General features: G+C 24.7%; 1 protein-coding gene across 5 annotated transcripts; it reads right to left on the minus strand.

Moving 5' to 3' along the window:
* Positions 1-228: 228 nt before the first annotated feature.
* LOC112598754 (serine/threonine-protein phosphatase 2A 56 kDa regulatory subunit gamma isoform-like) lies at positions 229-26,342 on the minus strand. Of its 5 annotated transcripts, XR_003114909.1 has the most exons (15): positions 26,295-26,311; positions 26,174-26,236; positions 25,372-25,437; positions 19,358-19,532; positions 5,998-6,200; positions 5,725-5,928; positions 5,527-5,657; positions 5,395-5,454; positions 5,120-5,333; positions 4,927-5,046; positions 2,943-3,070; positions 1,666-1,767; positions 1,394-1,595; positions 1,132-1,332; positions 497-718 (listed from the first exon to the last, which is right to left on the minus strand). XR_003114909.1 is itself a non-coding variant. In XM_025345348.1 (13 exons), exons 1-13 carry the CDS (start codon positions 26,204-26,206, stop codon positions 1,192-1,194), a joined length of 1,779 nt encoding a protein of 592 aa, XP_025201133.1. In that variant the 5' UTR covers positions 26,207-26,342; the 3' UTR covers positions 1,131-1,191. The 5 variants fall into 5 exon arrangements, 1 of the variants encoding a protein (XP_025201133.1); XR_003114908.1 differs by lacking the exon at positions 497-718 and adding an exon at positions 229-254 and having other exon boundaries at positions 26,174-26,342; XR_003114907.1 differs by having other exon boundaries at positions 26,174-26,342.
* Positions 26,343-27,882: the final 1,540 nt, after the last annotated feature.

Here is a 27,882-nt window from a genome sequence, read left to right on the forward strand (position 1 = left end):
TACTATCTTTTTTAATCAATAAGGAAATGTGAACTTGTCAACTTTTGTAGTTAGCGTTTCATTTATGCATGTATTATATAAATCTACTTTTTATTCTGCTCCAAACAAAAATATATTTTTTAATTATATAGAATTTTTATTTTTGGTATGTTATTACACTAGTTTAAATATATCATAAATGCTAAAAATGAATATAGCAATAAAATGTAGCCACATTTTTCTTTTTTTTATGTACAAAATATGTTTTATTACATCTGTATGAAAAAAAAAATATATGTTAAAAAAGGAAAAATAAAATAATAATAGTAATAATCATAATAATAATAATAATAATAATAATAATAATAAACCAACAAGAGAATTAAAAAATCCCTGAACTTATTCTTGAATGTAATCTTTCTTAATTTTTGTGTCTTATGTCATTTAACATTTAAAAATGTAACTTTCATGGAACAAAAATTAAAACTAATATATTGTAGTAAATTAAATAAAAAAATAAATGACACATTTTATGTTTATTTTAAAAATAAATAACACAACCGAAGTAGATTAAAGTGCGTTCACTTCACATGACTTTCTTCATTCACATTTTGAAAAATTTAGTGGTTGAACTACTTATAACATGTTAATCCTAACAAAGATACACTCAACATTAAATGACCCCTAATGAGATGAATTACCATAATATTTTTTTATTTTTTTTTTTTTTTGAGTAATCCTGTGAAAAAAAAAAACATAATATTTGGTAAAATTTGACAATAATACTTTTTTATCTGATTAGTGTTCATTACACAATCAATAAATAATTAAATTGCTCTTTGGGTTATTTTGAAAATTAAAAAGTACATTAGTACTTTATTGAACATAAAATAAATAAAACAAATACAATAATATACTGCATTTGTTTAGTATTGTATAACTTGATAAATTGCAGAACTAAAGTTTAAAAACAGGTATATTCCAGAAATCAATTTTACTAATACATCTTACTTTATGATAAGACTATGTGTATTATTTATTTTAAATAAATATCACTAGTTTAAGCTATCATAAATAAACAAATCACATACTATGTGTTTGACAAACATTTCTTAACAAAATAAAATTGTTAAATAAAAATAATGAATTCACCTTAGTTGTTTAGACTCTGAGTATAGAAATAATAAAGGTCATCACAATGGAAAAGATTAGCTAGCATTTATTAACATCAGGTGGTGTAGCTAGATATTCATCAGCTCTCTTATGATCATTTAATGCCCTCAAAGTATATGTGTCATGTGGTAATTCAGATTTACGTCTCAATAAAGGTTTTTCTTTTCGATTTTTACGGTTCTATAAAAAAAAATAAAAATTGTTAAGTTTAAGCAAATATTAATCATAAAATTAATATTACATCAGTATCAATATGATACTTAGTATCCTCTTCTAAATTTTTCAAATCAATAGTCGGGTCTAAATCGTTCATCGGAGACCTTGCAAAATCAGTATAAAATGACAAACTATTATCAATTGATACTGTAAAATTGGGATTCCTTTTAGCCAATTCTTCTACTCGATGCCACTTTTCATCTCGTTTTTTTAACTTCTCCACTTCACTAAAAGCATAAATAATACCATTTAGTTAAAAAAAAAATTATTAACTATTAAATAGCTTAATATACATACATCATCCTATCTTCTTTGAATTGTTGTGTACATGAATGAAATAGTACTGGATTAGTTTCAGTAAATATTTTTAATGCATTGTACATCAGACCATGTATATTTCTGAAATAATAAAAAAAAATTTAAGAATTTAATTATTTTATGTGCTTAATAAATTATTACATATTATAATAATAATCATATAATTTTAAACTTCAAAACTTTAGTTTATAAATAATATAATTAAAATATACTATAAATTATTTAATATTCTTTTTATTTTCAATGAATAATTAAAATTAAATTAATAAGTTGATTGGTACCTTATCTTATATGCTACAAACACAATACTACCCACTGACATTTTTTCTATGTACTACATAGAAACTAATTAATTATAATTAAACCTAACATATTATCTTCCATAAAAAGTAAAAAAGAAAACATTATTTTATAATACTTTTACAATAGTTCAAAAATGCATGACCTGTGGTTCTTCTAAATTATATAATCAATAGTACACGACATTCATTATAAAAATAAAATGTATTTTATACTTCTAACTTTATTGGTAAGTAGCATATTATAACATAAAACTTTTTTGTTTAAATGATCAATAAATATATTATAAATATTTTAATCCTAATATAAATCCAACAAGTCAAAAAATTTAATTCATACAATATTAGATTTTAAGTGGACAAAAGACAATATTTAGAATGATTTTTCTTATCCTGAAAATATTTTTAAATTCAAATAGTTCATTTAAATTAAAGGTTTAAATGGTTTAATTGACATTAATGATTAAATTAAGATTATACATTAATTTTATTTTTTTAATACATGGACAATTTAAATTATACAATATTTTAAATTAATCAACAATTTATATATTTATAAAAATCTGTAAAATATAATCATGTAATTTTTCTAAAATTGTATTACACCTTTAATTAATTAAATAAACCAAAAATAAAATTTTAGATGAATATATTTAATAAACATGTTTAGAAGGAGAAAAAATATCAAAAGCACTTCAATCGACTAAAAAATAAATATAAATTGTATTTTAACATTTTTAACACATATTTATGTGAATAGCAAATGTTAAAGAAAAAAAAATAAGAAAAATATACCTTTAAACAAAATCAGAGACATTTAAGGTACCTAAATCAAGCATGCCTTTCTTAAAAAGTTTTTCATTGTATCATTGTTTCAACATTTAATATTTAAAACAGTATACTATTCTATATCAAAGTAATTTTAATTTTGTGGATGTAATTTTAAAAGTGAATTACTTATTCCAATGAGTTTTAGAATTTTTGTATAACACTGGAAACATGATTGGCAAAATCTCGTCAACATTCTCAGACATCAGTGACATTATGTACTCATTGTTCCAAAAGTAAAGTGCTCTTTCTGCAACCTAAAATATAAATAACCTTTATTGAAATAAATCCAATTATACTTAGTATTCATAAAGAAATTAAAATAGTAATTTATATGTTTTTATATAAGTATTTACTTATATTCTTATTCTTTAAGCTAATAAACTTCTGAAAACTTGATTATATTTTAATATTAAATTAGATAATATGCATAATTAATTGAACTATTAATTTATTTAACCTTTATTCTTTATTTTTTTGTTTAATACAGATTATTGACAATTTTTTTTTAATAATAATTGACATTATGTTTTTTACATAGATTAATATGAATCTAATGAAGAATATTTATGATTCAAAGATTTGTCAATATATTATTTCTGTAATAAAAATCAAATAAAACTTTTATTCATCAAATTAAGAATTGTATATTAAGTTTTCCCGAATTAAGTGAATATAAGTATATTTAAAGATTATATCCTAATAAACTAATCCAACTAAGCAAAATCTCAGACAAGCTCAGATTAAAAAGTGCATGATCCTATGACAACAGTAGATGTAGCGACTATAATATCTTTATTCAAATAATTTATAATTGTTTAAAATACCTATTTACATAATTATTTTGTGTCTTAATTTTTTTTTAATTTTTATTACTTTAAATGATGTAAAATGTACAATTCTAAAAAAATAGTTTTAAAATGTCTTGTTAGGAAGAATAATTGAACTAAAAAACTGAACTAAGTTTGACTGTTGAAAATGACCCACTAATAGTCTAGTTTTATGGAACCAAATGGATCTTTAATCTGGGTGGATTCTAGGTTATAAAATAATCTAGATAATTAAACAAAACAAAAAAAAAAATTAAAAATACAAAAATGTATGCTAGGAGTGGCCACAACGAGGCTCACGGCGAACCGCATGTGACTCTTAAATCAACAGTTCTTGAACCAAGCATAAACTAAAATTAATAAATATATATTATTCTGTTAAAATTGTTAGATAGTGTTTTTATTGTTGCCAGTTTAGTTATCATTACGGTCGTTATTAGGTATACAATGACTTGGCGGCAATGACAGTGCTTTTAGTATGTGTAGCCAAAACTTGTCACTGTGTTTCGACTTAGAATTTTGGAAGAATGTTCCAGAAAAAAAATACCCCCTAACAAAAGAGTGTACTGTGAGACTTATTTCAATCTTTGGCACTAAGTACTTATGTGTGTAAATCATTATACTCAACGCTTAAATTCATCAAATCTAAATATTAATCTGAACTAACTGATGAACATTTAAGTGAACTTGGACGAATTGTGCTTATAAATTATCAGCCAGATTTCAAAAACTTACAGAAAAAATGAACACTCGAAAAAGCACTTTTTGTAAATAAAACAACAATAATATCAATAATAAAGTCAGTAATAATAATGTTTTGTGTAGTGTAAAAAATAAATGTTCTTTCATTTGATTTAAAATGAAAAATGTGTCTTGATTTTATAAACATTACTTTAAAAAGTGGCTCACTTCGAATCATCTTTATAAATTTGTGGCTCCCAAAGTTAAGGTTGGTGACCACCCCTAATATATACTATTGTATACTAAATATGTGTCTCAGCATATTTTTAAATTTAAAAAAAAAAACAAATTTTTATCAATTTGTTAAAACATACATAAGTAGATTACTTAAACAAAGTTAACTAATACTACAATTTTACAATTTAATAATTGAAAAAAAATATTTACTGATCCCCATTAAAACATATATTCACACATAAATAGTAAATTACAGCAACAATTGTACAACACACTGTATTATTACAATATTTTACTATATATTTCACATATTAATTGCAATTCACTTGTAAAAATAAAAATAAAATATTTTATTAATGACATACTTGAAAATGTTGACTGGAAACACATCTAGCTAATTGATGTATTAATGGTTTTAGCACTTTTCGAAATTCCAATGGTTCAATTATATCCAAAATTTCTTCTAATTCGTTAAGAAACATAACCTGAAAATAGCAAACCACATTTGGTAATTGTTTACATTTTTTTACTCAATGCATGACAATATAATATACTTACTTCTTTTGGAGAATGTGTTTTAGGCCAAAATTTTAACAAACTTCTGATAACTGGTTCTGTAAGAGATGGATCTTTTTCAAGGAACTGTACAATACAATATGCCAATTGTGGATGATATACAGATAAAGATTTCACTTTGTGTAACGGCAATAGAACTTTTAGCAAGAATACCTTGTGTTCCTCTTTCAAAGGCAATGCAAAACCATTGACAATACTAATTTAAAAAAAAAAATGTATTAAATACATAATTTGATAAACATATAAATTTAATATACCTTCCTAAAATTTCTAAAAGCTCTGCAATGCCATTATGATGCTCTGTTTCATAAATAAAACTACAAGAAAAAAATAAATAAATTTATATGTAATTACAAAGTTACATAAAAATATTAACTATTTATTATTACCTATAAAATATATTGTTTATCTGTTTTCGTATATACGCTCGCAAACTTAAAAATTTACCATAAATGCGATGCAGTATAGTTTTCAAAAAGTCTCTCTCTCGTGGATCTTCTGAATCAAATAACTCTAACAACTACATGTAAATAAAAGTATTTTAATTGTTAGAATTCATTTAAAATAATTTAATTGATATTTATTACCTGAAGAACAAATTTCTGATCAATATAGTTTTTTGCTATATGGGGCTGAAAGTCTTGAGACTCTAGAAACCTAAGAAAGAACTCATATACTAGTTGTAAATGAGGCCAGGCTGCTTCTAATAGAGGTTCATCTTCCTCTGGATCAAACTCTGCACCATTAGGATTGCTTGATGGAGGCAGACTGCGAAATAGATTTACTCCAAACTAAAATTTAAAAATTAAATCATAAATGCATTAATATTATACTTGTTAAGTATAGCTTTAAATTCATACCATTCTAACAGCTTCAGGGTATATAGCTTCAGTAAGCACACTACCATGATTAGATGACAAATAATCTACCATTTCATGTAATGTTTCTCGCTTGATTTCTTTCCATTTTAGATCAGATTGTGGATCTGAAATAAAGTCGAATAACACACAGCACTGTTGCATTTTCTGAATAAGTAACTGTTCTCTTTCAGATGCATTGGCTTCTGTAATTAAAAAATTCTTATATTAGTAAATAATATAATTTAAAGATATTTTTTCTACATTTTAGTAAAATATATTCTAATGAATATTAAAATTAGTAACATGATTAAAATAAAACAAATACAATGAATAGTAAGTATTTTATTTGTCTAATATTTAATTAGCCAACTTAATACAATTCTCATAACCATGTATTAAAATGTATTTCATTTTACCTCTTAACTGCATTATCAACAACTTTCAAACTAACACTATTTTAAACACATATTATTAATTTTAAAACTAAATTATTTTAGAAATCTAAAATATATACTACATGTCTTTATGAACTGAAACTACACTGTGAACATATTTTTTCACCAATGTTTATGTGGTCCAATTCCTTAAAATAATTAAATAGATTTGAATATAAACAAATGTTGAGCTCATTGCCAAATAACATAATAATAGCTCTACATAATATACTCCAATAATTCTATCATAATTTATTTTATTTCAATTTTAACTGGCTAAGTACATAAAACCAGTAAACATTTTTTTAAAGTATTTAATTTAAATTAATTTTTTATATAATAAAATTATTGTTTATTAAAAACAAGCAGATATTATAATATTATTAATTCAAAAATATATTAATGATAAAACAATATTCTGTTTTAATTGAATAGAATTTCACCAATAATTTATTTTCTATAATTTTTAATTATAGATAAAATGTGTAACAAAATATTATGTAACCAGTCTGCTATACAGTAGGTGTAAATTGTATCTAATCATTGAACAGGTCACTTAAATGGAAGTGTAAATGAATTCAATAATAAATCAAATAACCGCTGTACCTACACAATAAAAAATAATTTTAAGAGGTGCACTCTAAGCTTTTCCATGTTAACCAAATAATTATTTTGTAAATATAAAAAATAAGTAAATTTTAACAAATGTAACTATTTTTCTCTCAATTATTTAATAAAATACTGAGAAAAATACTACTTTAAACCTACAAAAGTACAAATTACATCTAATTTTCTACCAGAAATCTTACTCAAAGTTGATAATTGAAGCATTTTTTCTAAGGCAAATGCGTATATTTAGGTACAAAAATAAAAAATTAAAACACACATCATTGTAAAATTAATACATTCTTCTTTCTGCTCAGAATCTAAAATATTAATTATAATTTGTATAAACATTTTTAACTAAAAAAGTCCTACTAATATACCTACTAAAATTATTCTAAGACTATTAAATTTAGCTAATTAGATAATGTATTGTGAAACTTTAAATCATTCACTTAGAATTTAGATTCTTAAAGATTATAAAATACATTTAACTACATAAATGATAAGAAATTATCAAATATACTATTTACTATTATCGTCTTGTTAGGAAAAAATTGGTAATTTATATAAAACATTATTATAAATCACACATCTATACGAATTCCACATTACGATATAATAAAATATAATATTACTTAAGATAAATCAGAATTATATTACTATTATAACATGTCCATAATAATTTAAATTGCTTAAGTAATATTTTCTAAGAAAAACATTACACAAAATGTACAGAAAATCGTACAAAAATGTAAAACCCCATAATAATTAAACATTTTAGAAAAATAATTAGGCATTAAAATATTTATATTATATTATTATATTGTAAATTGTAATTGTTTACATACTATTTAGGAATTAACTTCATATTAATTTTAGTTTCAACAAAATATAAACATTATTATTCTATTAAAATAATTACCTTTATAGAACCAATAAAGATAAACACATAATGATTTATACCTATATAGTAGCACCGAAATAGTAACAACTTGTTATCTTAGTAGTATATTTCGAAAATATAATATGAATAGATCACATAAATTATGAATATACTTATAAATAACCTAACCCGAATTAATATTACAATTTAAATACAAACACATGTTATTATATTATGTTACACATATTTACACATAATATACATGGCTATATTTATAATTATAAATAATTGTAATACAATTAAAATTGTCATCTGTTTACAGTTGAATAAAATTACTAACCCATTACAAATCTTTATTAAATAGTAAATACGTATATATATATTTAATACGTCAATGTAAAAAATTCCAAACGAGTTATAAAATTTTAATAAAACATATAATTTTTAAATATTGGAACTACTGGCAAAAATATTGAAGTTTAAGTTAACTAAAAATAGATTAACGTTAGTTATAATTAAGGCTAGGATAGTATAGGATTTTGCATTTTTTTTTTAAGATTTACTGGATATAGATTTTCAACTTTTAAGCACAAACAGTGACTTGGTCATCTACAAGTTCAAATAGTTTTTATTTTGTATTTTTTGTATTTTTTTTTTTTTGTACTTTTTTTAATTTGAGGTCATTTTTCAGCATTTTTAGGTCATTTTTTCAATTTTACTGGCATTTTTTATACTTTATTGAAATCTGTGTAATATTTTTATCAATTTTTAAATAGATTTTTTAAATGGTCGTTTCAAATTATTGTACAAACATTAAAATAAAATCGTAAACATATTTTCTAAAAATATTTAATATTTCAAAATACCAATCGTTTGAATATAAAATACACTTGATGAACTAACCGAGAAATAACGGATAATAATGTTCGATTACGTATTATTTTCATCAATTAAATTTAAGTTTATTTTAAATTTAAAATTTTAGTTTTACAATATTATTTTATTTCAAAATTTATTAATTTCAGTACAAATAACGCTGGCCATTATACCATAAGATGAATTTATTTATACTTAAAAATACAAATTATTATTTATTAATTTATTAATATAATTTTTTTTTCGAGCATTTAATGAAGTCATAGGTATTTTCTTATTGAATTATTATTTTTGATCATTTTTTAGTTTTTTTGTTTATTGTTTTTCAGGTTTTTTAAATCATTAAAATCCTAGCCTTAGTTATAATTATAATCACTAAAAGTGCAAGCCTATTAGCTGAACAATTATTTGTGCAAAATATTTTATAATAAAATCAAAACTAAAAATACAACTTACATAATTAAGATATTTTCTTAAATATATGGACAAAACGAGAAATTTAGTAAGAAAAATAAAAAAATAAATAATATTTTTTAATTCAGTATTGGTTTTAAAATCTTTTTTATTCTGTAGAGTGTGTACCACCGGTTTTGAACTATATACAAACTCAATAAATTTTACAAAACAAATTAAGTAAAATGAATAATGTAAATACACACTTAGGAGTCGTTGGCTATAAACCCAAAAATAAAATATCAAATTTTTTATTTTCAATAACCGAAAACAAAATAATATTTAATAACAGAAAATTTAAATTATATAAATATTTCAATTACCTAATTATTAGCTTGAGTAACATAGCTGATAACATTTATTCAACAAATTAATTATTCTATATTACATTATTACATATAAGATAACTAAAGATGCTTTTTAAGTTCAAATTTCCAATATTAGTTGTAACAACTGCAGTAAGATCTCATTAATCCGAACGAGATTGGGGAAAGGAATCATTCGGATTAACGATGTATTCAAATTACTTATGAGTTATGACTTTAAAAAAAAAAATCAATTTTCTTGCAATTTAAATTTTGAAATAAATCTTTATCCATATTGCAGAATTAATTCATAAAATTCTTTGTTGAAGATTACAATGAATACAACCAAAATCATTATTTTTATATATAGCCAGCTAATATGTTCATAATATATTACATATTATGAATTATGATACAGATGTCACGTGTGTGTCAGTATAGCGATGCGGCTATTTCCAAGCCCATTCAGATTACCACGTCTTACAGATTAGCCTGTGTTCGGATTAACGATACCCTACTGTAATTCGTTTATAACCGAATTTAAAAAATTATACCTAAAAATAAAAAATAAATTTTCGAAAAAATGTTAACTATTAATAGAATATTGACAGCATTAAAATACGAAATTAGAAAATGTTATCATATCGTACAAAATATTGTGATCACAAGTCGTTACTCGTTAGTTGAACAATTTGTGTGAAATCCTATTGTGTCAAATGAATGTTTTGGAACTCTATCAGTCTATCGAAAATAATTTAACGGTTATTCAAATTTGATAGAAGATGGATTTGAGAAGATACCAACTTTAAAAACCTCATTTAGAACTAGAATCCAAACATACTAAAGTGAACGAAAATTATGAACCAAAACTAGCCAAATATAAATATATCAGACAACTTATTTTGATGTAACATCTACTTAATTACGTATCGTAGAAAAGGGAAGACAATCATTTTTATTACACTATTGACCCTAAGACCTTTATAAATATATTTAACAATTAAATTTAAACCCTAATTGTATATAAAAATTATGCAGACAATATTTTGAGGTCTGTGTAAATATTATAGGGTTAAAATTATATTAAGTCAAAACTGAGCAATTAATTTTTTTAGGATTTTACAAATATTGATTTTTATGATATTGAAAATTTTAGAAATCATAAAAAATTGTCAGACAAGATCATTTATAAGGCATTAAAACAAGCGAGAGTACCCGATAAATCGTACGATTTAAAAAAGACTACCTCTAAAGGTACGACCTTACTAGACGCATTTTGTGATTTTACGATTTTATCAAACCTATAGTCTATAAAATAATTACGACATTGCACACTGAGAACGCTTCGCGTTTTACGATAAATCGCTTTTGGCCCCGCCAAAATCGTAAAATTCTCTGGGCAATATCGCTGCATAAACGCTCACATCGCAAATCGCGTTCAGTGGGGCCGTACTTTAATACTGGAAATTGTTTATTTCGTCCCAGGGATTAGTAGATTATCCTTTTATTTCATACTCTTCAAAATTAAAAGGAATTGTATGCTATTATTGCGTATTATTCAAACCTTAACTGGATCAAGGAGTACAAAATCTATTCATTATTAACAAATTTACAAAATAAAAAGACTAAATAATACTTCTCCTCAAATTCTAAAATTGCCTTCCGCTAAAAAATTTCTACGCGCGCCTATGATCAGCAGCATCTTTAAACCAATATAATGATTGTATGTACTTAATAATGATTTTGTAGGGCCTTGTATGTAAGTATCTTGTTTGTTATAAATTATAATACATATTCTTAAATCTATAATACATGATTTTTGGTTATTTTATTTAATTCAAAATTTCATTAGACCAGACAAACTAGAGCTTCTATTAGTCCAGATTAATAAGGTTCTACTGTATATACATTCACATTAAATTATAAACTCAGAATGGAATGACGAATGTATTGAAACTACAATGTGTATTTTATTTTATATCAGTCATCATTTTTTGGAACAATAAAAATGCTTTAATTTTAAATTTTGGAATGGTTTCTGGCAGAAAATTGAATCGAAAAAAATTGAACAATAACCGAGATTTTTAGGCTAAACCGGTTTTCGACAAATTTGATTTCTTTATTTTGTTATAATTCAAAACGAATAACTAAAAATTTGGATTTTTCATTAAATGGTTACATTTTCATTTTCCATTCATAGTATAATTTTCAAAATATTTCAACTATTTTTGAGCTATTTATAAATAATTAAAATTTAAAACTGTATTTGAAATTCAACATCTATAAAGTGTTCAATTTTTTAATTAAAGGTATAAAACATAATAAAAAATTCCTCATAAGTAGTTTAAACTAAAATCAAAAAAATAAAAGTTTACAATTTTATTTAATAGCTATATAAAATTCAAATTTGGATAAATTTTTTTAAATGAAGAAAAATAATTTTAAATAATTTAATTTACTTTAATCTATTGTAATTTAAAAGTATTATTCATGGTTGTCTTGTAATTTTTTATTTATTATATAATATTGTTTAACATAATGACATTTTACAAAATATTTATCAATTTTTTATTTTTTGTGTCTATTATAATCATCTTTTAAGACAATAAAAATGCTTAGATTTTCTAGTGGCAAATTAAATTTAGTAGTTACATTGGATAACGATATTTATTATTTTGTTATAATTTAAAAACATTAAAACTTTTACATATTCCATGAATTTTATTAATTTTACTTATTTCAAAATAATAAGTAAACTATTTTATAGATAATATCTATTTCAGCTAAAATTGAATTAAACAATCATTCCAATCCACAACTTTAGAGTGACGAATAATATGCATGCTACATCATAGCTTATTCACACTATCTTACGGTAAAGTGGTATTAATTTAAAAGTTAATAAAAGCAATCAAATATTATAATAATTAAATATTAATAATATTTATAAATGCAATGTTTTCGGCAAAAATTAAATTAATCTACTGTAATAATGATAAAATAAAAATTTCAATGGTGGTATATCATTGAATTAAAATTGAATACGTCCATTACAATGGCACTACATTTTAAAATAGTATAACACGAGTGGCCAGCAAAAAGAAACTCGCGATCCGCCCAATATATTAATAAATATGCAAGAGCCAAAATGAAAAAAAAAAAGTTCATATTAATATACATGAATATCATAAATAAGATAATTATTAGGAATCAATTATAATAAAATGTGTAATATGCGAAACAATACAAAATATTAGTTAATAATTAAAAATTAAAATAAATACATATTTAAATATTATATCAAAAACACAATATTTTTTTTTTTTTTGTAAATTGTTTCTATAAATTGAAATTTAATAAGACATTATACTTCTTCAAATATGTAAATTCATATTGAAAATAATTTTTTTGTGTAATAACATTTGTATCTTATGATAAGATACGAACCATATGAGTCTATGATGATTCTATTATGAGAGCCAAAGTTTGGCCACCCCTGTAATATAACATTATTAATAGCTTAAGCTAAATATTAAACCTGTCGCTATCATTTTTTACGTAATAGAGCAATTGATTTGGGATAAAGATGTATTAATAAATATTATTTTAAACACACATTTTTTTTTTCAAAATAAGATATCTAAAACTAAATACAGTGGAACCTCGATAACTCGAATCGGTTGGGGGCAAAAAAAAAAAATTCGAGTTATCGAAAATTCGACTTACAGGGGGTTACACATATGATATGTTATAAAGTAGGGGCCAAAACGTTCTTTTAAGTTGTTGAAAATTCGACTTATAGAAGTTCGAGTTATCGAGGTTCCACTGTATTTTGAATTCAAAAAAATGCCAGACAAAAACGTAATAAAATAAAACTTAAGAGTTAATTTTCAGATATTTAAATTTATCTACATGATTTTTAACCAATTTTTATTTTGTTCTACCCAAACAAAAAGGAAAATATTGTCACAGGAAAAAATTTAAATTTTGTTTAATGAAAGTTCATTACAGCCGAGAAGAGGATATCAAGTATTCTTACATAACTTGTTATTAATTCATTTTTATTTAGCAAATAAATAAATCAATAAATAGTACGCATTCCGTATGGCGCTGTAACAGTGGAGTTTCCCGACTACTATAAAACATAAGAGGAGATAAACATCATAATATTGTTTTCCCAACACCAAATAATGTAAATTCAACTTTATGAATAACAAAAACGTATAATCAAATTAAATTTTAATTAGTATCAACTATTAATCTTAATATTAAAAATATTTAATATTAAAATTTCAAATAAATAAAGTAATTTGATTATTTTTTAACAACTGATAATTATTTTAATTTCAAAAAAACAATCAAAATTCACTGTAATTCAGTAACATAATTTATATAGTTGAAAAAGTACATGACAAATAAACTATAACAGACAGTCAAATTTGTATTTAATAATAATATGGGAAGTACTAATAATATTGAATAAATTATAACCATTAAAATGTAAAAAATTAATTAATTACTACGTCAACAGTTTTTTTTTTTTATTTACAGACTTGATAAGTAACCCTAGCACTGCAAAATTTTGTTTATACATGTGTACTTAATGTTATGTGATTTGTTTTGTATCTATAGAAATTAAATTATATTAAATTTTTAAGTTAATTTATATCCAAGGATGTGCTAACCTAGGAATTTAAGACTTTGAATAGACCATTATGCCGATCCAATTCTTAAAGAAAAAAGTTTATCATTCTTATTCACAAACCAATTTTTTATAAACATATACTGTTCTTTTATCATAAATCAATCGCTATTCCAAAAACTATTGACACTTTGGAAAATATGATAAGATAAAGAATAGAGAACCAACATTTTATGGGGCATCCCTATTCCCTATACCAATCTACTTCGCTAAATCAATGCTTTAAATACTTAAAATTCAACTACTCGTTAAAAATTTGATATTTAAACATCGAAATAATCCAAAAAATTAATATAATTTTTTTATTATTATTATTATTAATACTTACAATTAAAAAAATTTTTCAAAAACTATTGACGTAGTTATAAGTAATTCATGGAAAAAAGCGCTTTAATCAGTAGTATATAATGATTAATGATATACGATATATATTTAAAATAAAATCATTTGTTCTGGTTTAGTAAATTTTACGTTTCAAATAATGGTTAAAAAGTAAAAAAAATAATAACACGGATAAGGGGGCTAAGTAATTTTCCTATATACATATCAAGAATGAGGAGGAGTCCAAATATGACCCAAAGTGTCATCCTCTATATCCCCTCCTTTCTATGATAAAAATAGTTTCTGCGCTTCTGGAACACTGTACAATAGAACTGATGATATTTTAAAATACCGGTATACATGATTTAATAATTACCGTTATTACTAAAATTACTGTGTCACAGCGATCACCAAAAATTAATTCGTATATCTTTATAATTTACAAACTAAATAATGTACTGAAAATAGTCTATACTTTTACTTTGTTAATGATGTGCTGGCTCACAACTGTGAAGGTGAGAACCTCTGATCTAGAATACTAGAATTGTTTATAGAATTATAGTACCTTTTTCATTTTTATATAAACTTCCTCCTCCGCCAATATTACAAAATATTTTTCAATTTTTAAATAATAATTAAAAAAAATAATTTTTAAATAGATGAAACGAAAATACTGATTACCAAGGTATTCTAATAACATACAAATCTATACCATATGTCCATATAGATATCAATAATAGACAAATTCCAAATATCAGTACCCAAATTTTTAATACCACCAGCCCTACTGTACAATACAAGTCCATGTTCAAATACATTATTATTGAATGTACCACTGATGTAGGAATAAAATTTTTATAATGTTATCTTTGATCACAAAATAACTGAAAACAGGAAGTTTCACTTTAACACCCCCAGCTTTCTATTAAAATGTCACCCCAACATAACAAGTGTAATTAAAGTTCCAACCCAAAACATTGAATTAATTGTAGGTTTGAATTTTACGTAAAATATATATAATAAACAATAATATTGTGCCTAAACGAGTCTCCATTCTGTACACTTCATTTAAATGAATGTGTCTGTAACCTATCCCATATTTTATTTAACTGCCTTGCCCTACAGGCCAAACACCTAATTTTAATTAACGTACTTAAAACTCTCAATATTCCTTTTAATAATTACTCCATACTCAACACAAAATCTACAAATTCTATTAAAATTGTAATTTCTTTTAAATTGTATGCTCGCTTTATTTTATAATATATAATGTAATTTAAATTCTCAGTTAAAAATGTAATTGTTGAGCTATTATAGTTAATACTAGTAGCTAAATAAAAAAAAAATAATAATAATATATCATTAAATATCAAAACTAATAACTATATGCAATTTTCAAAACAATATATAAATTCGTCAGTCGTCACATATTTTAATTTATTTGATTATTATATTGGTTCTCAAAATACACAATAAAGTATACCCATATTAATATATTATACCATAATAGTATTAAAAATGTTCCCATCAAATTAGTACACGTTCAATATGAAAATTCCGATTAAAATTTCGTGCATAAGTCATTACTAATGAAAATAATAAACTGGACATCGTCATATATGACTCACCATGAAGTCTGGGCAAGTGCATTGTTGGATCGCAAAACATAATGATTGGAGACTTTTCACGGTCAGCAAGTAGATCCAAACCACTATGAAAGCTTGGGCTTTTGGGCAGAAATGGTACACCGGACTGCAGGTTACCCGCCACTGCTGCAGCAGTGCTGTTGGCAGTTGTGCTCAGCGAGAGCGTACGACCGCCCGCTGATTTGTTCACTACCATAATCACCGCGCCACGGGCTCTTAACCGTAACACCCATTTAAGATCATCTAGTTCTCGTTACCATAATATAATAACACAATCGTATGCACAACCACAGATACTCGCAGAAAACAATGGCATACCACCACGTAACTCGATTCAGGATAGATAATGTTACTTAAACGTCCAAAACGATAATTGTATACATTGGACGTATTTATTAATTTTCTCGCTAAATTTGAAATGAAATAAATAAAAAAAAAAATTATTACCCAGGCTGAATGAGTTTACAGTCTGTTTTCGAATGTAGAGTGTAAATTATCTAAATATTATTTTGCATAGTGTAATCGATATCTCACGAGTGAAAACAACAACCTACATAATTAGTTCACAAATATGCATGTTACTATAGTCAGTTTTAGTTGCAATAACTCAATAATATTTCAAATATTAGATGATTAGCATTTGAATAATATCCCATTATGATTTATGAATATTCTATTTTTAACAATGATATTTAAATTAGTAAACAAATATAAATTAAACATTAAAACGCATTACACAAAGTGTATTTTTTTTACTCGAATTTCATAAATTGTTTTCTTATTGATAACATATGTTATTTATAAAGCACAAACGAAAAAAAAAACAGAAAATTTAAACTAGCTTATTTAATATTGTTAAAGTAACAACCTTCTTAAGTAAAACAATCATTACTATAATTTAATAACATAACATATATATTATAAAAGCAAAATAATATTTTTTATAAAGAAAAAAAATCCCAACCACAAGTCCAATAAGAAAAATAAAATATATATTTACAGACGTAGTGTCGAAAAATCACGGTTGAAATACTGAGGATTCTTATAGTAGGTATTTATATTATATTTTAAATTAAACTGTGTACGGCGAGGTGACCCCACCCTCGATCGACCTTTTGACATTTACTGAACTCGAAACGAAATTAACCACGAATTGCTCGAGTTGTTGGCGAAAAACGACATGTACGCAATTTCCGAGTGTGCGGCTACCGATGCGATAAGTAAACGCCAAATAAAAATATATCATAATATCACAATATTTTATCTTACAATGATACAAATTGACGACTACAATAGGTGCAACGCACACATTACATATCATTATTATATTATATCGAATGGCGTTTACATTTTTACGCGATAACGGCGAGAAACAAATGCGATAATATTATCATTACGATTCATATTATTATTGTGTATACACTCTACAATCGACAGGTGACAATACTCGTATTATTATAATTTATTTTATTACTATTATCACGGTCGCAATAATCTACGACGGAATAAAAAAAACCATTCCAACACGACTGCAGCACTAAGGTTTCTCGAACGGCGAACAATATAATAACACTAATAATAAATTGTTATTTATTATTTGTGTGCGATGTGCGGATGTCAGAATATTGTGTACAGCAGAAACCTCGCGAGTGCGACGGCGACGACGGGCACGATTGCGCGCGCGCGCCCCCCGGGGCCGAGTGCGATTTTATTGAATTTATTTCGATTTTGTTGGTCGACAAATTACAACGATAATAATTTCGCTTCGAGCGGGCGACAATCATTAATCGCGACGACGGCGTACGCGGATCAGCGACGACGACCAAAACTCAAAACATTAATAATTGTTTGTTATTGTCAAGACGGACGCGCGCGCACATGCATAGCGTTTCGGTGACGGCGTTACGCGGACTAGCGCGGTGTCTGTGAGCTTTGGATTAGCGGTAGTGGATCGATGGTGGCGGCAAATAGGTGCGTGGGCGGTGCGGCAGGGTAGTAGCGGCGCTGGTGAGACGAGAAAGTGGTGGCCGTGATGAGCGCTGCTGTGGGGTAACCAAGGAAACACACTTCGAACACCAGCCGCCGCCGGCGTCGCGGCTGACCAGAGTGCCGAACGCGCTACCGGCGGGCTAGCGGCAAGCGCGGTGACCGGGTGGCCAGATGTCGCTACCGTCCCGCGCGGGGCACGTGTGCACGACCACTGGCGTAACAAGTGTTGGTCGTGTGCCCACGACCGGCGTACGACCGTCCCGTTACCGCCTGTCGGCAGAGCGGGCTGTATGATAATATACGACAAATAAAGTGAAAATAATAAAATTATGACGGCAATAACGCGCATAGACTGTATAGCGCCGCACGAATGAGAAGGTTCAATGTCGCGTGTGTGCGATTATAAATAGAAATTACGATATATCCAATAACATATGTGTATGTACCTATGCATTTAATTTTCTAGCCGAGTAAATATCTTTAGTAAGTAATATCTTCATGCACTTTGAATGGAAGGAGAAAAACTATTACAGTCATATTTTCTCCTCAAATAAATCCTAAATACACCACTGATGAGGGTTATAGGTATGCAAAATATTACAATTTAAAAATGTTCATATCTTGCATTAAATATATTTTAGATTCAAAAATGGTTTATTTTTCCAAATTATCATTAAATATAAATCAAGTTTGTTAAAATACAATACAACATAATTTATAAATGATAAAACTTAAATCTGATACCTAATGATTATATTAACTCTTTTATTACATTTTAGAAATTATCAGATTCAATTTAACTAATAATCAAAATCTATTAAAAATAATACTGAGTAGGTTATGCAAAAATAAATACTAAACTTGAAAAGTCCAATTTTTTCTCTTGAAAACTGAATTTAAAATAAATAAATGCTTTAGTGCATTTATAAATGTGAGAAACTCGATCACTAACACTTAACTTAAATATATGCATACATAGAAAAATAAATTGTAATTAATTAATATTAATGTACTGTCACAATATATTCTAAAGAATTAATATAACATTTATAACTATACATTAAAACTATCTTCTATAAATAAATGATTTGTATCATTTCAATTTCTTATTTTGTACTTTAAATATTTAAAAATATTATGCATACCATTAAGTGATTGCAGAACTTGAAGTTCGCGATTGGTAGCTACAACATTAAAGCGTGAAGAGTTTTGTCTTTTCTCCCTTTTAATTGTGATTGGTCCTAACTTAAGTTTGTTTATTTGTGTTGGTGGAGGACTAGGAGCAGTACTTGAATGTCCAGTAGAAGTGCCATCATGTACCTAAAATTATTTGATAATAAATAGAGATATTTCAACAAAAATCTAAATTTAAATACTTGTTATCAATATTTAATTATAAATTACTTTTTAAAGATAAAACTTAAGTATAGAATAATGAATGACAATTATCTAATACATTTTGTTACAAACAAATTAAAATTATAGTATTAAGTATATTTATTAATAGTTTATATTAAATATAATGTAAATAACACTTATTAGATACTTACAATCCATTCGTCAAATTTTTTATTAATTCTATACCCACCAACCAATATACTTGGCTATTATAAAACCAACTACCAACTAAATTTTTCCAGTCATGAGAATCAATATTAAAATAACCAAAAAAACTTACTCTGTAGTCTGCTATATAGAATGTTTAAAAACTACTTTATCCTGTTATTAAGTGATCTACATGATATTAATTATTAAATTCAATGATAAATCATTGAAAACGGACAATGAATATGAGCAGAGACTACATTTTATCAATCAGCCTTTATTCAAAAGATATTTAATAATGCATTTATAATTTATAGTATTATTATATCTAATACCTATTAATTTACTTTTCTATTAGAAATACAGTAGGTTGAAAAAAATAGGAAGTATTGATAAAACCTAAAAATTAGATGAACTTAAAAAAAAGATGTAACAGTACTACTACTTGCAGATTATCTTTCTTGCAAAGTATAATAGAGAATTTAAAGATTAAGTAGAATGAAGATACCATGTCTCTTTCATAATTTAATTTAGTATTAAAGAACACAGTAAAATATGTATGGTGATGAATGAAAAATGGAAATATGTAAATAATGAGTAATATTGAATTACATTTGTATAATGATAATATGAAAGTCAATTTTTGATAAGTAACAAGTAAATTTAAAGGTTTGAATGTAAACAAGGATAAAATTAAATATTTAAAGGTAATAAAGAGTATCCCTTAAATATTGACTACACAACTGTAGATAATTATAGATAAAAAATTGAATATTTTAAATATCTAGATATTGTTATAAACAACAAAAACAACATGCACAATGAGATTAACAAATAAATAGCATCCTAAAACTATCATACCTACTAATGAATTAAAAAGTCCTAAAATAAAAATTTCGAAAATTCTAACGCAGTAACCATGGTCAAATACACACAAAAATGTATTTTATATATTTTTAAATAACTTAAAGAACAACTAATAAGGAACTTTATATTATTGTTTTCAAGCTTTTTGACTTAATAAAAATGTTTATCATCATCATTCAAAAAAATAAAAATAAAAAAAGTTAAACATTTTAAATGTCTATAAATAGCTCAAACAAACTGAAATATTTTTAAGATTATATTATATTGAGAAAATTACATGATAAATATTTGGAAACATTTTATCTCTATGGTAATTTTTTTTTAATTAAAAAAAAAAAAAAAAAATTATTAAGTTGAAAATAGTTCATAAATATTCTTTAACTATTTATTTTTTTTTTTTAGTTAATCTAGAACATTTTTTACTTTTAACTAACCACTTCTCACTTTCACTGCTCACAGACGAACTAGATCAAATATTCAACCAAAAATGATTTCTAAAATTAAAAATAGAAACAAACTTAATGCCTAATATACAAAAAAAAAAGCTATTATAAACAATATCTGAATAAAGCTTCAAAATATAATATTGAGTTCTATAAAAATTAACTACAATTGTATATTTCATTATTATAATCAGAATAATAATTTTTTCCCCGAATCTATAAATATATAAGCAAAATTATGTTAGTTGGTAAGCACATAAATTGAAAACACATGACCAATCACACTTATTTCTTTTTAATAAGTAATAGTCCAAATAAAATTTTTACTAAAAAAAAAATTGGAATGTCTTAAAAATTAAAATCTTTGTAAAAACTTTTTGGTGAAAGTGTTTTTTTTTCTTTTGATGGAATTTTTGTACTCTGAACCACTCTCAAAACAATGTTTACCATATCAACTAGTATAGAACAAAATGAAATATTTTTAATGGTTTTCATAAGTTTTGTAAAAATTTATCAACAAGGTATGCCTAATTATTATCTATTTAATTAATTATTTAAAAAATTTAACTTTTATACCATAAAAAGTTATGAAAATTAGATTTTGTACCCTTAAATAAATAAAAAAAATTGTATTCCTTTAAAAAAAAGTAATTATTAATAATATAAGTTGTATTTATAATCTAAAAATAAAATTAATACATTAAACAGACTGCAAAAATGTTGAAACATTTTAAATTTCAAAATAAACAAACTAAAGTAAAATAATTTATTTCAATACCTAATGTCAAATATGACTAATCAGTAATAAGACATAGTTAAATAATGAATGATATATATATTAGTTTGACACTACACTTACATTTGTACTTTAAACAACAAATATATTATCATCTGTCTTAAATTATATTTTTTTTTTTTTATTGAACTCAAGCTTCGGCAACTAGGGCCATTAGCTGTTGTAGGGGTTATGAACTGTGGTAGGGGTAAGGTTGGTACAGTAGGTTGTTTTTTTTTTATGATTGTTACGGTTAATAGTAAACACATGTATGTGTGGCAAGGTTTTTAACCACTATGATCCCGGGTGGTCATCCATCCGGAAGCTAGTAGCTGTGGCTGTTACTTACTCTCAATCGCATTCCGCAACTGGTAGCAGCCAACGCGCCACGCCAAGCCACTCTAAATTATGTTTGTTACTGTTTAATACCTAACTATACAATACATAACTATTATTATTATTATTAATATTATAAACAGAAAAAGTATTATTAACTATATTGAACAAATTGTAGAGTATATAACCTACAACAGTTATTTATAAAACATACTCAATAAACTATTCTTTTTAATATATATTATACTATTATACATATCTTTCATAATCATTAATCATACTTATGAAAAAAACTAGCATAGGTTATACAAATTATGAAACTTATGTATTTTATGTTTAACTCCATAAATATTTTTCAACTTCAAAAGCAACTTAAATTTTTAGTTAAGTAAACTTTTAACATAACTCTAATATTAATATTAATACCATATTTGACCTGTGAAATGTTGCATATAATAGGTAACTTTAGATAGTATTTTATTGGTCCAAATTTATTATAAAATGCAGTAAAAGTAATTAGTTTTTTTATTGAATATTGAATTAATTTATATTAAATTAGTGATTATTATATTTATTAATTATTACAAAAATACTTTATTATTTATTAGTATAATTTGATTTTACACATTAAATAACTATTTTATGCATAGTATCCTAGAAAATGTCTGATAAATATTAATTTAATATGTTTTTATAATTAATATTGCAAGTACAAAGTGTTTCTGAAATGAATGAGGTCACTAGTACACGCGTACTCACCATGATGACCCAATGAAGATTTTTTGAAATTTTTTTTCTACCTTCAAAAACTGGCTTTTTCATATTATTTTAAAAATATTATATTAAACGTAAAAATAAATACTCTAGTTGTATTTTTTGCAAAATTCTCATACAAATCGAAATATCAGATCGTTTTTGAGCTTTTCGCATGTTTTTCACGCTCGAATCGCCGACTTAAAACAAAAAGGGATGTAACACTGATTTGTAAGAGAACACTGCAAGATCAACAGTGGAGATAGTTATTTGTTATAATTTAATATACATAATAATTAACACATTGTTTTACATGGTAAACTAATAATTAAAACTATGAAATAATAACATAACTAGAGTTAACAGAGCTCTAAGTGATCTAATTTATACTAAATCTTATACTCAATATTGCCCAGACATAGCATGGCCACCCTGCAGTTCTAATTTTAACCCATGTGACTTTTTCTTTTGGAGTTTTATGAAAGAACAAGTTTATACCAAAGAAATGAATAATAAAGATGAACTTTTAATGAGAATTAATAATGTAGTTGATATTATTCAGTCAAACACTAAATTTGTTGGAAAAACATAGAATTGATAACATCGTCATATGGAAAAGTACATTGAAGTCAACAGGGGTCACATTGAACAACTTTTGTAGACAAAAATTGTAAATAAAGTAATTTGATTATTTAACAATGTAAAAAAATGTGTTAATTAATCATGTATGTTAAATTATAACAAATAACTATCACCACTGTTAATCTTGCAGTGTTCTCATACAAATCAATGTGTCACATCGCTTAATTTTTAATCAGCGATTAAAGCGTGAAAACGTGTGACAAGCTCAAAAACAATCTGATGTCTCAATTCATAAGAGAATTTTGCAAAAAAATACAATTAAAGTGCTTATTTTTACATTTAAGATAATATTATAAGGATTATATGAAAAAACCTAGATTTAGAAGGTAGAAAATAATTTCAAAAAAATCTTCATTGAACAATCACAGTGATCTCATTCATTTTAGAAACACCTTATAGAAGATACAAAAGATTTCTAAAAAGTTTCATGTTTAACACTTAGCCAGTTAAATGACTGTAAATTACAGATACATGCATCATCTAAAAAAAAAATTTTTAACCATAAATTTATTACAGATGAAGCTAGAAAATAAGTTTTAAAAAATATATATATACATAAAAGTACAATTAATGTTTTTTTAGCTATATTTAGAATTAAGTAATTTACAAATAGATAACAGGTAAAATTAATAACCAATCTTTTACATGATGATTAATTTCAAATAAAACACCCATTTCTTTTTTTAAATATGATTATAAATTTATTATGATTATCATTTTTAAATTACACCGTGGTCATATGGAACCCAAATATGGGGTTGTGCAAAACCAACCCAAATTAAAACAATTGAAGCCTTTCAGTCCCCATTTCTCTCCACACAATAACATCAGCTCCTTGGTATGTTTCTAACTACACCCTTCACAAAGACTTAAACATTGAATCAGTTGAAAACTTAGTTAAAACCCACTATAAAAAGTTTCACTCCAAATTACTTCATCATCCAAATCCTCTGATTCCAAACCAACACTCAGCCACAATTTCAGATAACCCCCTCGTCGCCTCAAAAGACAATGGTGTCGCGATCTCCTAAACTAAAACACCATTCGCAGTCTTAACTGTTACACGTCAAAAGGGTCCTATAACTAACTGGATAGCTTCCCTTCACAAGTCTTCAAAGTTACTATAATATTGTTAACCTATTTGCTTATTGTAATATTTTTATGTACAGATTTTAAATGTTATTGTATTCAAAAAAAAAAAAAAATTATACCAATTAATAGCAAATATAATAAATTGTATATTATTTTCAAAAAATATTTCTACCGTGCAGATGTAAAAACTAGCACTTTTACAAATGAAAACTCAAATTGATTTTGATTACATTTATTTTTAAGTCATTTTGACTTATCAATATTATGGATTAAACAAGGTTTAAGAGTACTTAAACACACTTAAGACAATAAAATGCATTCTCAGAATAATATGTAATAAAATATAAACCAATACAATTTATATACATGTCACATACTATAGTATTTAATATTTTTAAATATTGATAAATAAGAAAAAAACTAATTATAAATCCAAATTTAATAATTTGTTTCTTATCTATTGTATGTTGTAAAAAAAAATAAAAATCTTAAATAATGACTCTTTGGTTCCTCATAGATTATAAAGAATACCTGGTAAAAATTAGTTTACCAATCAGAACTCATATTTTATTATTTATCATAAATTCATAGAAAAGTTATGTCATAAGCATAACTATAATAATTTGATTGGTGACACAGACGGTAAGATGTTTTTTATGATATTTATCATGTTATATTTAAGAAATAAGAAGTTAACACAACTTACATCATCTCCGGACATTTCTACTCCTGATCCATTTTTTACATCAACATTTTTGGACTTGGAAATGTCCTATAATATAAATAATTATTAAAATAACATGAAATACATTTTTATTTAATAAAATATAAAATAAATAATATACCATCACATAAACAACATAATCATACATATTTAACAAAACTATAAGTTGAAAACAAGATAAATTATACTTAAATAATTTTAAACAATTTAATTTTGATATACATTTGCCATACATTTTATTTGTATTTATAAATTCCTTTATTTCCTTAATATATTCTCTAAAACAATGGTTTGATAATTCTATTATTGTATTAATACCTTTCTTAGTACACAAACTTTATTAAAAAAATATATAAGTTTAATCTATTTTATCATCTTGAATATACACATACATTATATAAATAATATTAATATAGATGTGTAAACATAATTGTATAAATGTGTAGGTCATAGTTTATTCCATAAAAAATACAGGAAATATATCATACTAAGTAGATATATTAAATTTAAAATACATTAGAATAATATATCCAAAAATTAGCAGTAAAAAGTCAATATAATCAATAAATAGTTTTATAAAATATACCTACATAAATATTGTAAGGTATTTAAATTGGATATTTTTACTAGATTACTTTCATATATATAATAATAACAAAACTATTTTCAAAATAATATAATTCAGTAAACATTAAGGGAAAATATGTGTGGAAAATCATTCAGTAAGAAATCATTAAAATACAGGTGATAGGCCAAAACAAATATAAGTTGAGCAATGGTTTACCTTGTCTTTTTTTAATAATATTCTATTTGGCATTTTCAATTCGTTCACAATGTCATATACGTTCTAAAACACAATAAAATTATATACACAAATATTTTAAGAAATTTGTAAAACTCTTAACTCAAAAAGTATTAAACTTTCCCACGAAACTCGGTACTTTTTCGTTTTTTTATTGTCAACACAATGAACTGCGTAACAGTTTGTTGAGTGGAGAAGGAAACCTTTCGGTTATCTGTCTAACAAACGTATACAACATCAATCCATTTTTGATATGCATGTGCGTAAATATTATTAATTGCGTATCGACCATTAGAGCATCGAGTATTCGAGTATTAACTATACAATGACTATTGATAATTGAGTAATAACTAATCACCACATTTAAGATATTATACATTAATTATAATACATAATATATATCATGAATCGTGGAAGTATGTTTAAGAAATTGAGTTGAAGTACTTTACAATTTACTTATATAGTTCTGTATTAGTTGTCTCTCTTGTCGATGATCTATAAACTAATAAATAATTATATGATTATAATTTATAATATACATATATATATATATAAAGGTACCTATACTTATTGTTTTTTGACGTTGTATTTAAATTATTTCAACAGTTATTACTTATTATGAAATAATTATTTTCCAATTTAATCACTTTAATAAACTTAATACTAGTCTATCAACACAACTCACGTAATATCCCTAAATATAGATATACTGTAGTAATACAGTATCTATACTTTATGGCAATAGCGTAATACGTGCACTGTATATACATAGTACCATTATGTATTTATGTATATTTTAAGTTTTTAAAAAAACTATCTTAATTACAGAATACCCAAATTAATTTTCGAATTGTATTCGTTTCATTATTAATTAATTCTTTACTCCAATCATGAGTATTGTATATTTGTATGTTAATTTATTATTAATAATTTTCTTTATTACGGAAAAATTTTAGAGTAACTGAATACTACATACCTATTGGTTACAAGCCCGAATTAAGGGGGAGAAGTCAAGAAAGGCCACTTGTGTAAAAGACCCATAGTCTTCTGGACTTGAAATTACATTGAGTGGTAATTTGTATTTTTTAAAGTACCTACTTTTTTTTTCTTTTTTTTTTTTTGTTTGAATTAACGGGTGATGGGGCCCGTCATTCGTCTACTATAGTACTATATCTACACTCTACGACCATTGGCATGGTAGGGGGGGGGGCACATCGCACATAGCCGTTTTATGTGTGTACTGTGGAATATATTTTGTTATCGCCATATTTAAATATAGAATTATTGGGGAAATTTGCTTATGTGGCATCATGGTCCGTGGATACTCAGAATTCAGATACCTAGTACCGACTACTGGAATCATTTTTAATTTTTTATTCTTAAGTAAACTATTGTTAAGTCTACTAATGATATTGAAGAAAGTGTTAATAGATTCATTAATCATTAGCATATATAAAATGATGTTGATGATTCAATAAATTATAAAATAGTACATTTCAAGCAGTTTTGGAATCAATTAAAACTAACATTTGATGGATGTGATTTACTCTAAATATTTAAATGGATGACTGAATGTAACAATACAAATATTTTCCCTAATATATTAGTATACTACATACATATTGCTCTAAACATGCACCTATCTTACCATTCATGTTGCTAATTGTACTGCATAGAGCATTTTCAAAGTT

The sequence above is a fragment of the Melanaphis sacchari genome, unplaced genomic scaffold (assembly GCF_002803265.2).
Source record: "Melanaphis sacchari strain LSU unplaced genomic scaffold, SCAv2.0 Contig4_pilon_pilon, whole genome shotgun sequence".
NCBI lineage: Eukaryota > Metazoa > Arthropoda > Insecta > Hemiptera > Aphididae > Melanaphis > Melanaphis sacchari.

Coding starts and splice junctions, on each gene's coding strand:
- LOC112598754 (XM_025345348.1), bottom strand. CDS start 26,206: ATGCCAAATAGAATATTATTAAAAAAAGACAAG. Junction 5,047..5,119: donor AAACACATTCTCCAAAAGAA/GTAAGTATATTA, acceptor TGCTATTTTCAG/GTTATGTTTCTTAACGAATT. Junction 1,596..1,665: donor TTCAAAGAAGATAGGATGAT/GTATGTATATTA, acceptor TTATGCTTTTAG/TGAAGTGGAGAAGTTAAAAA.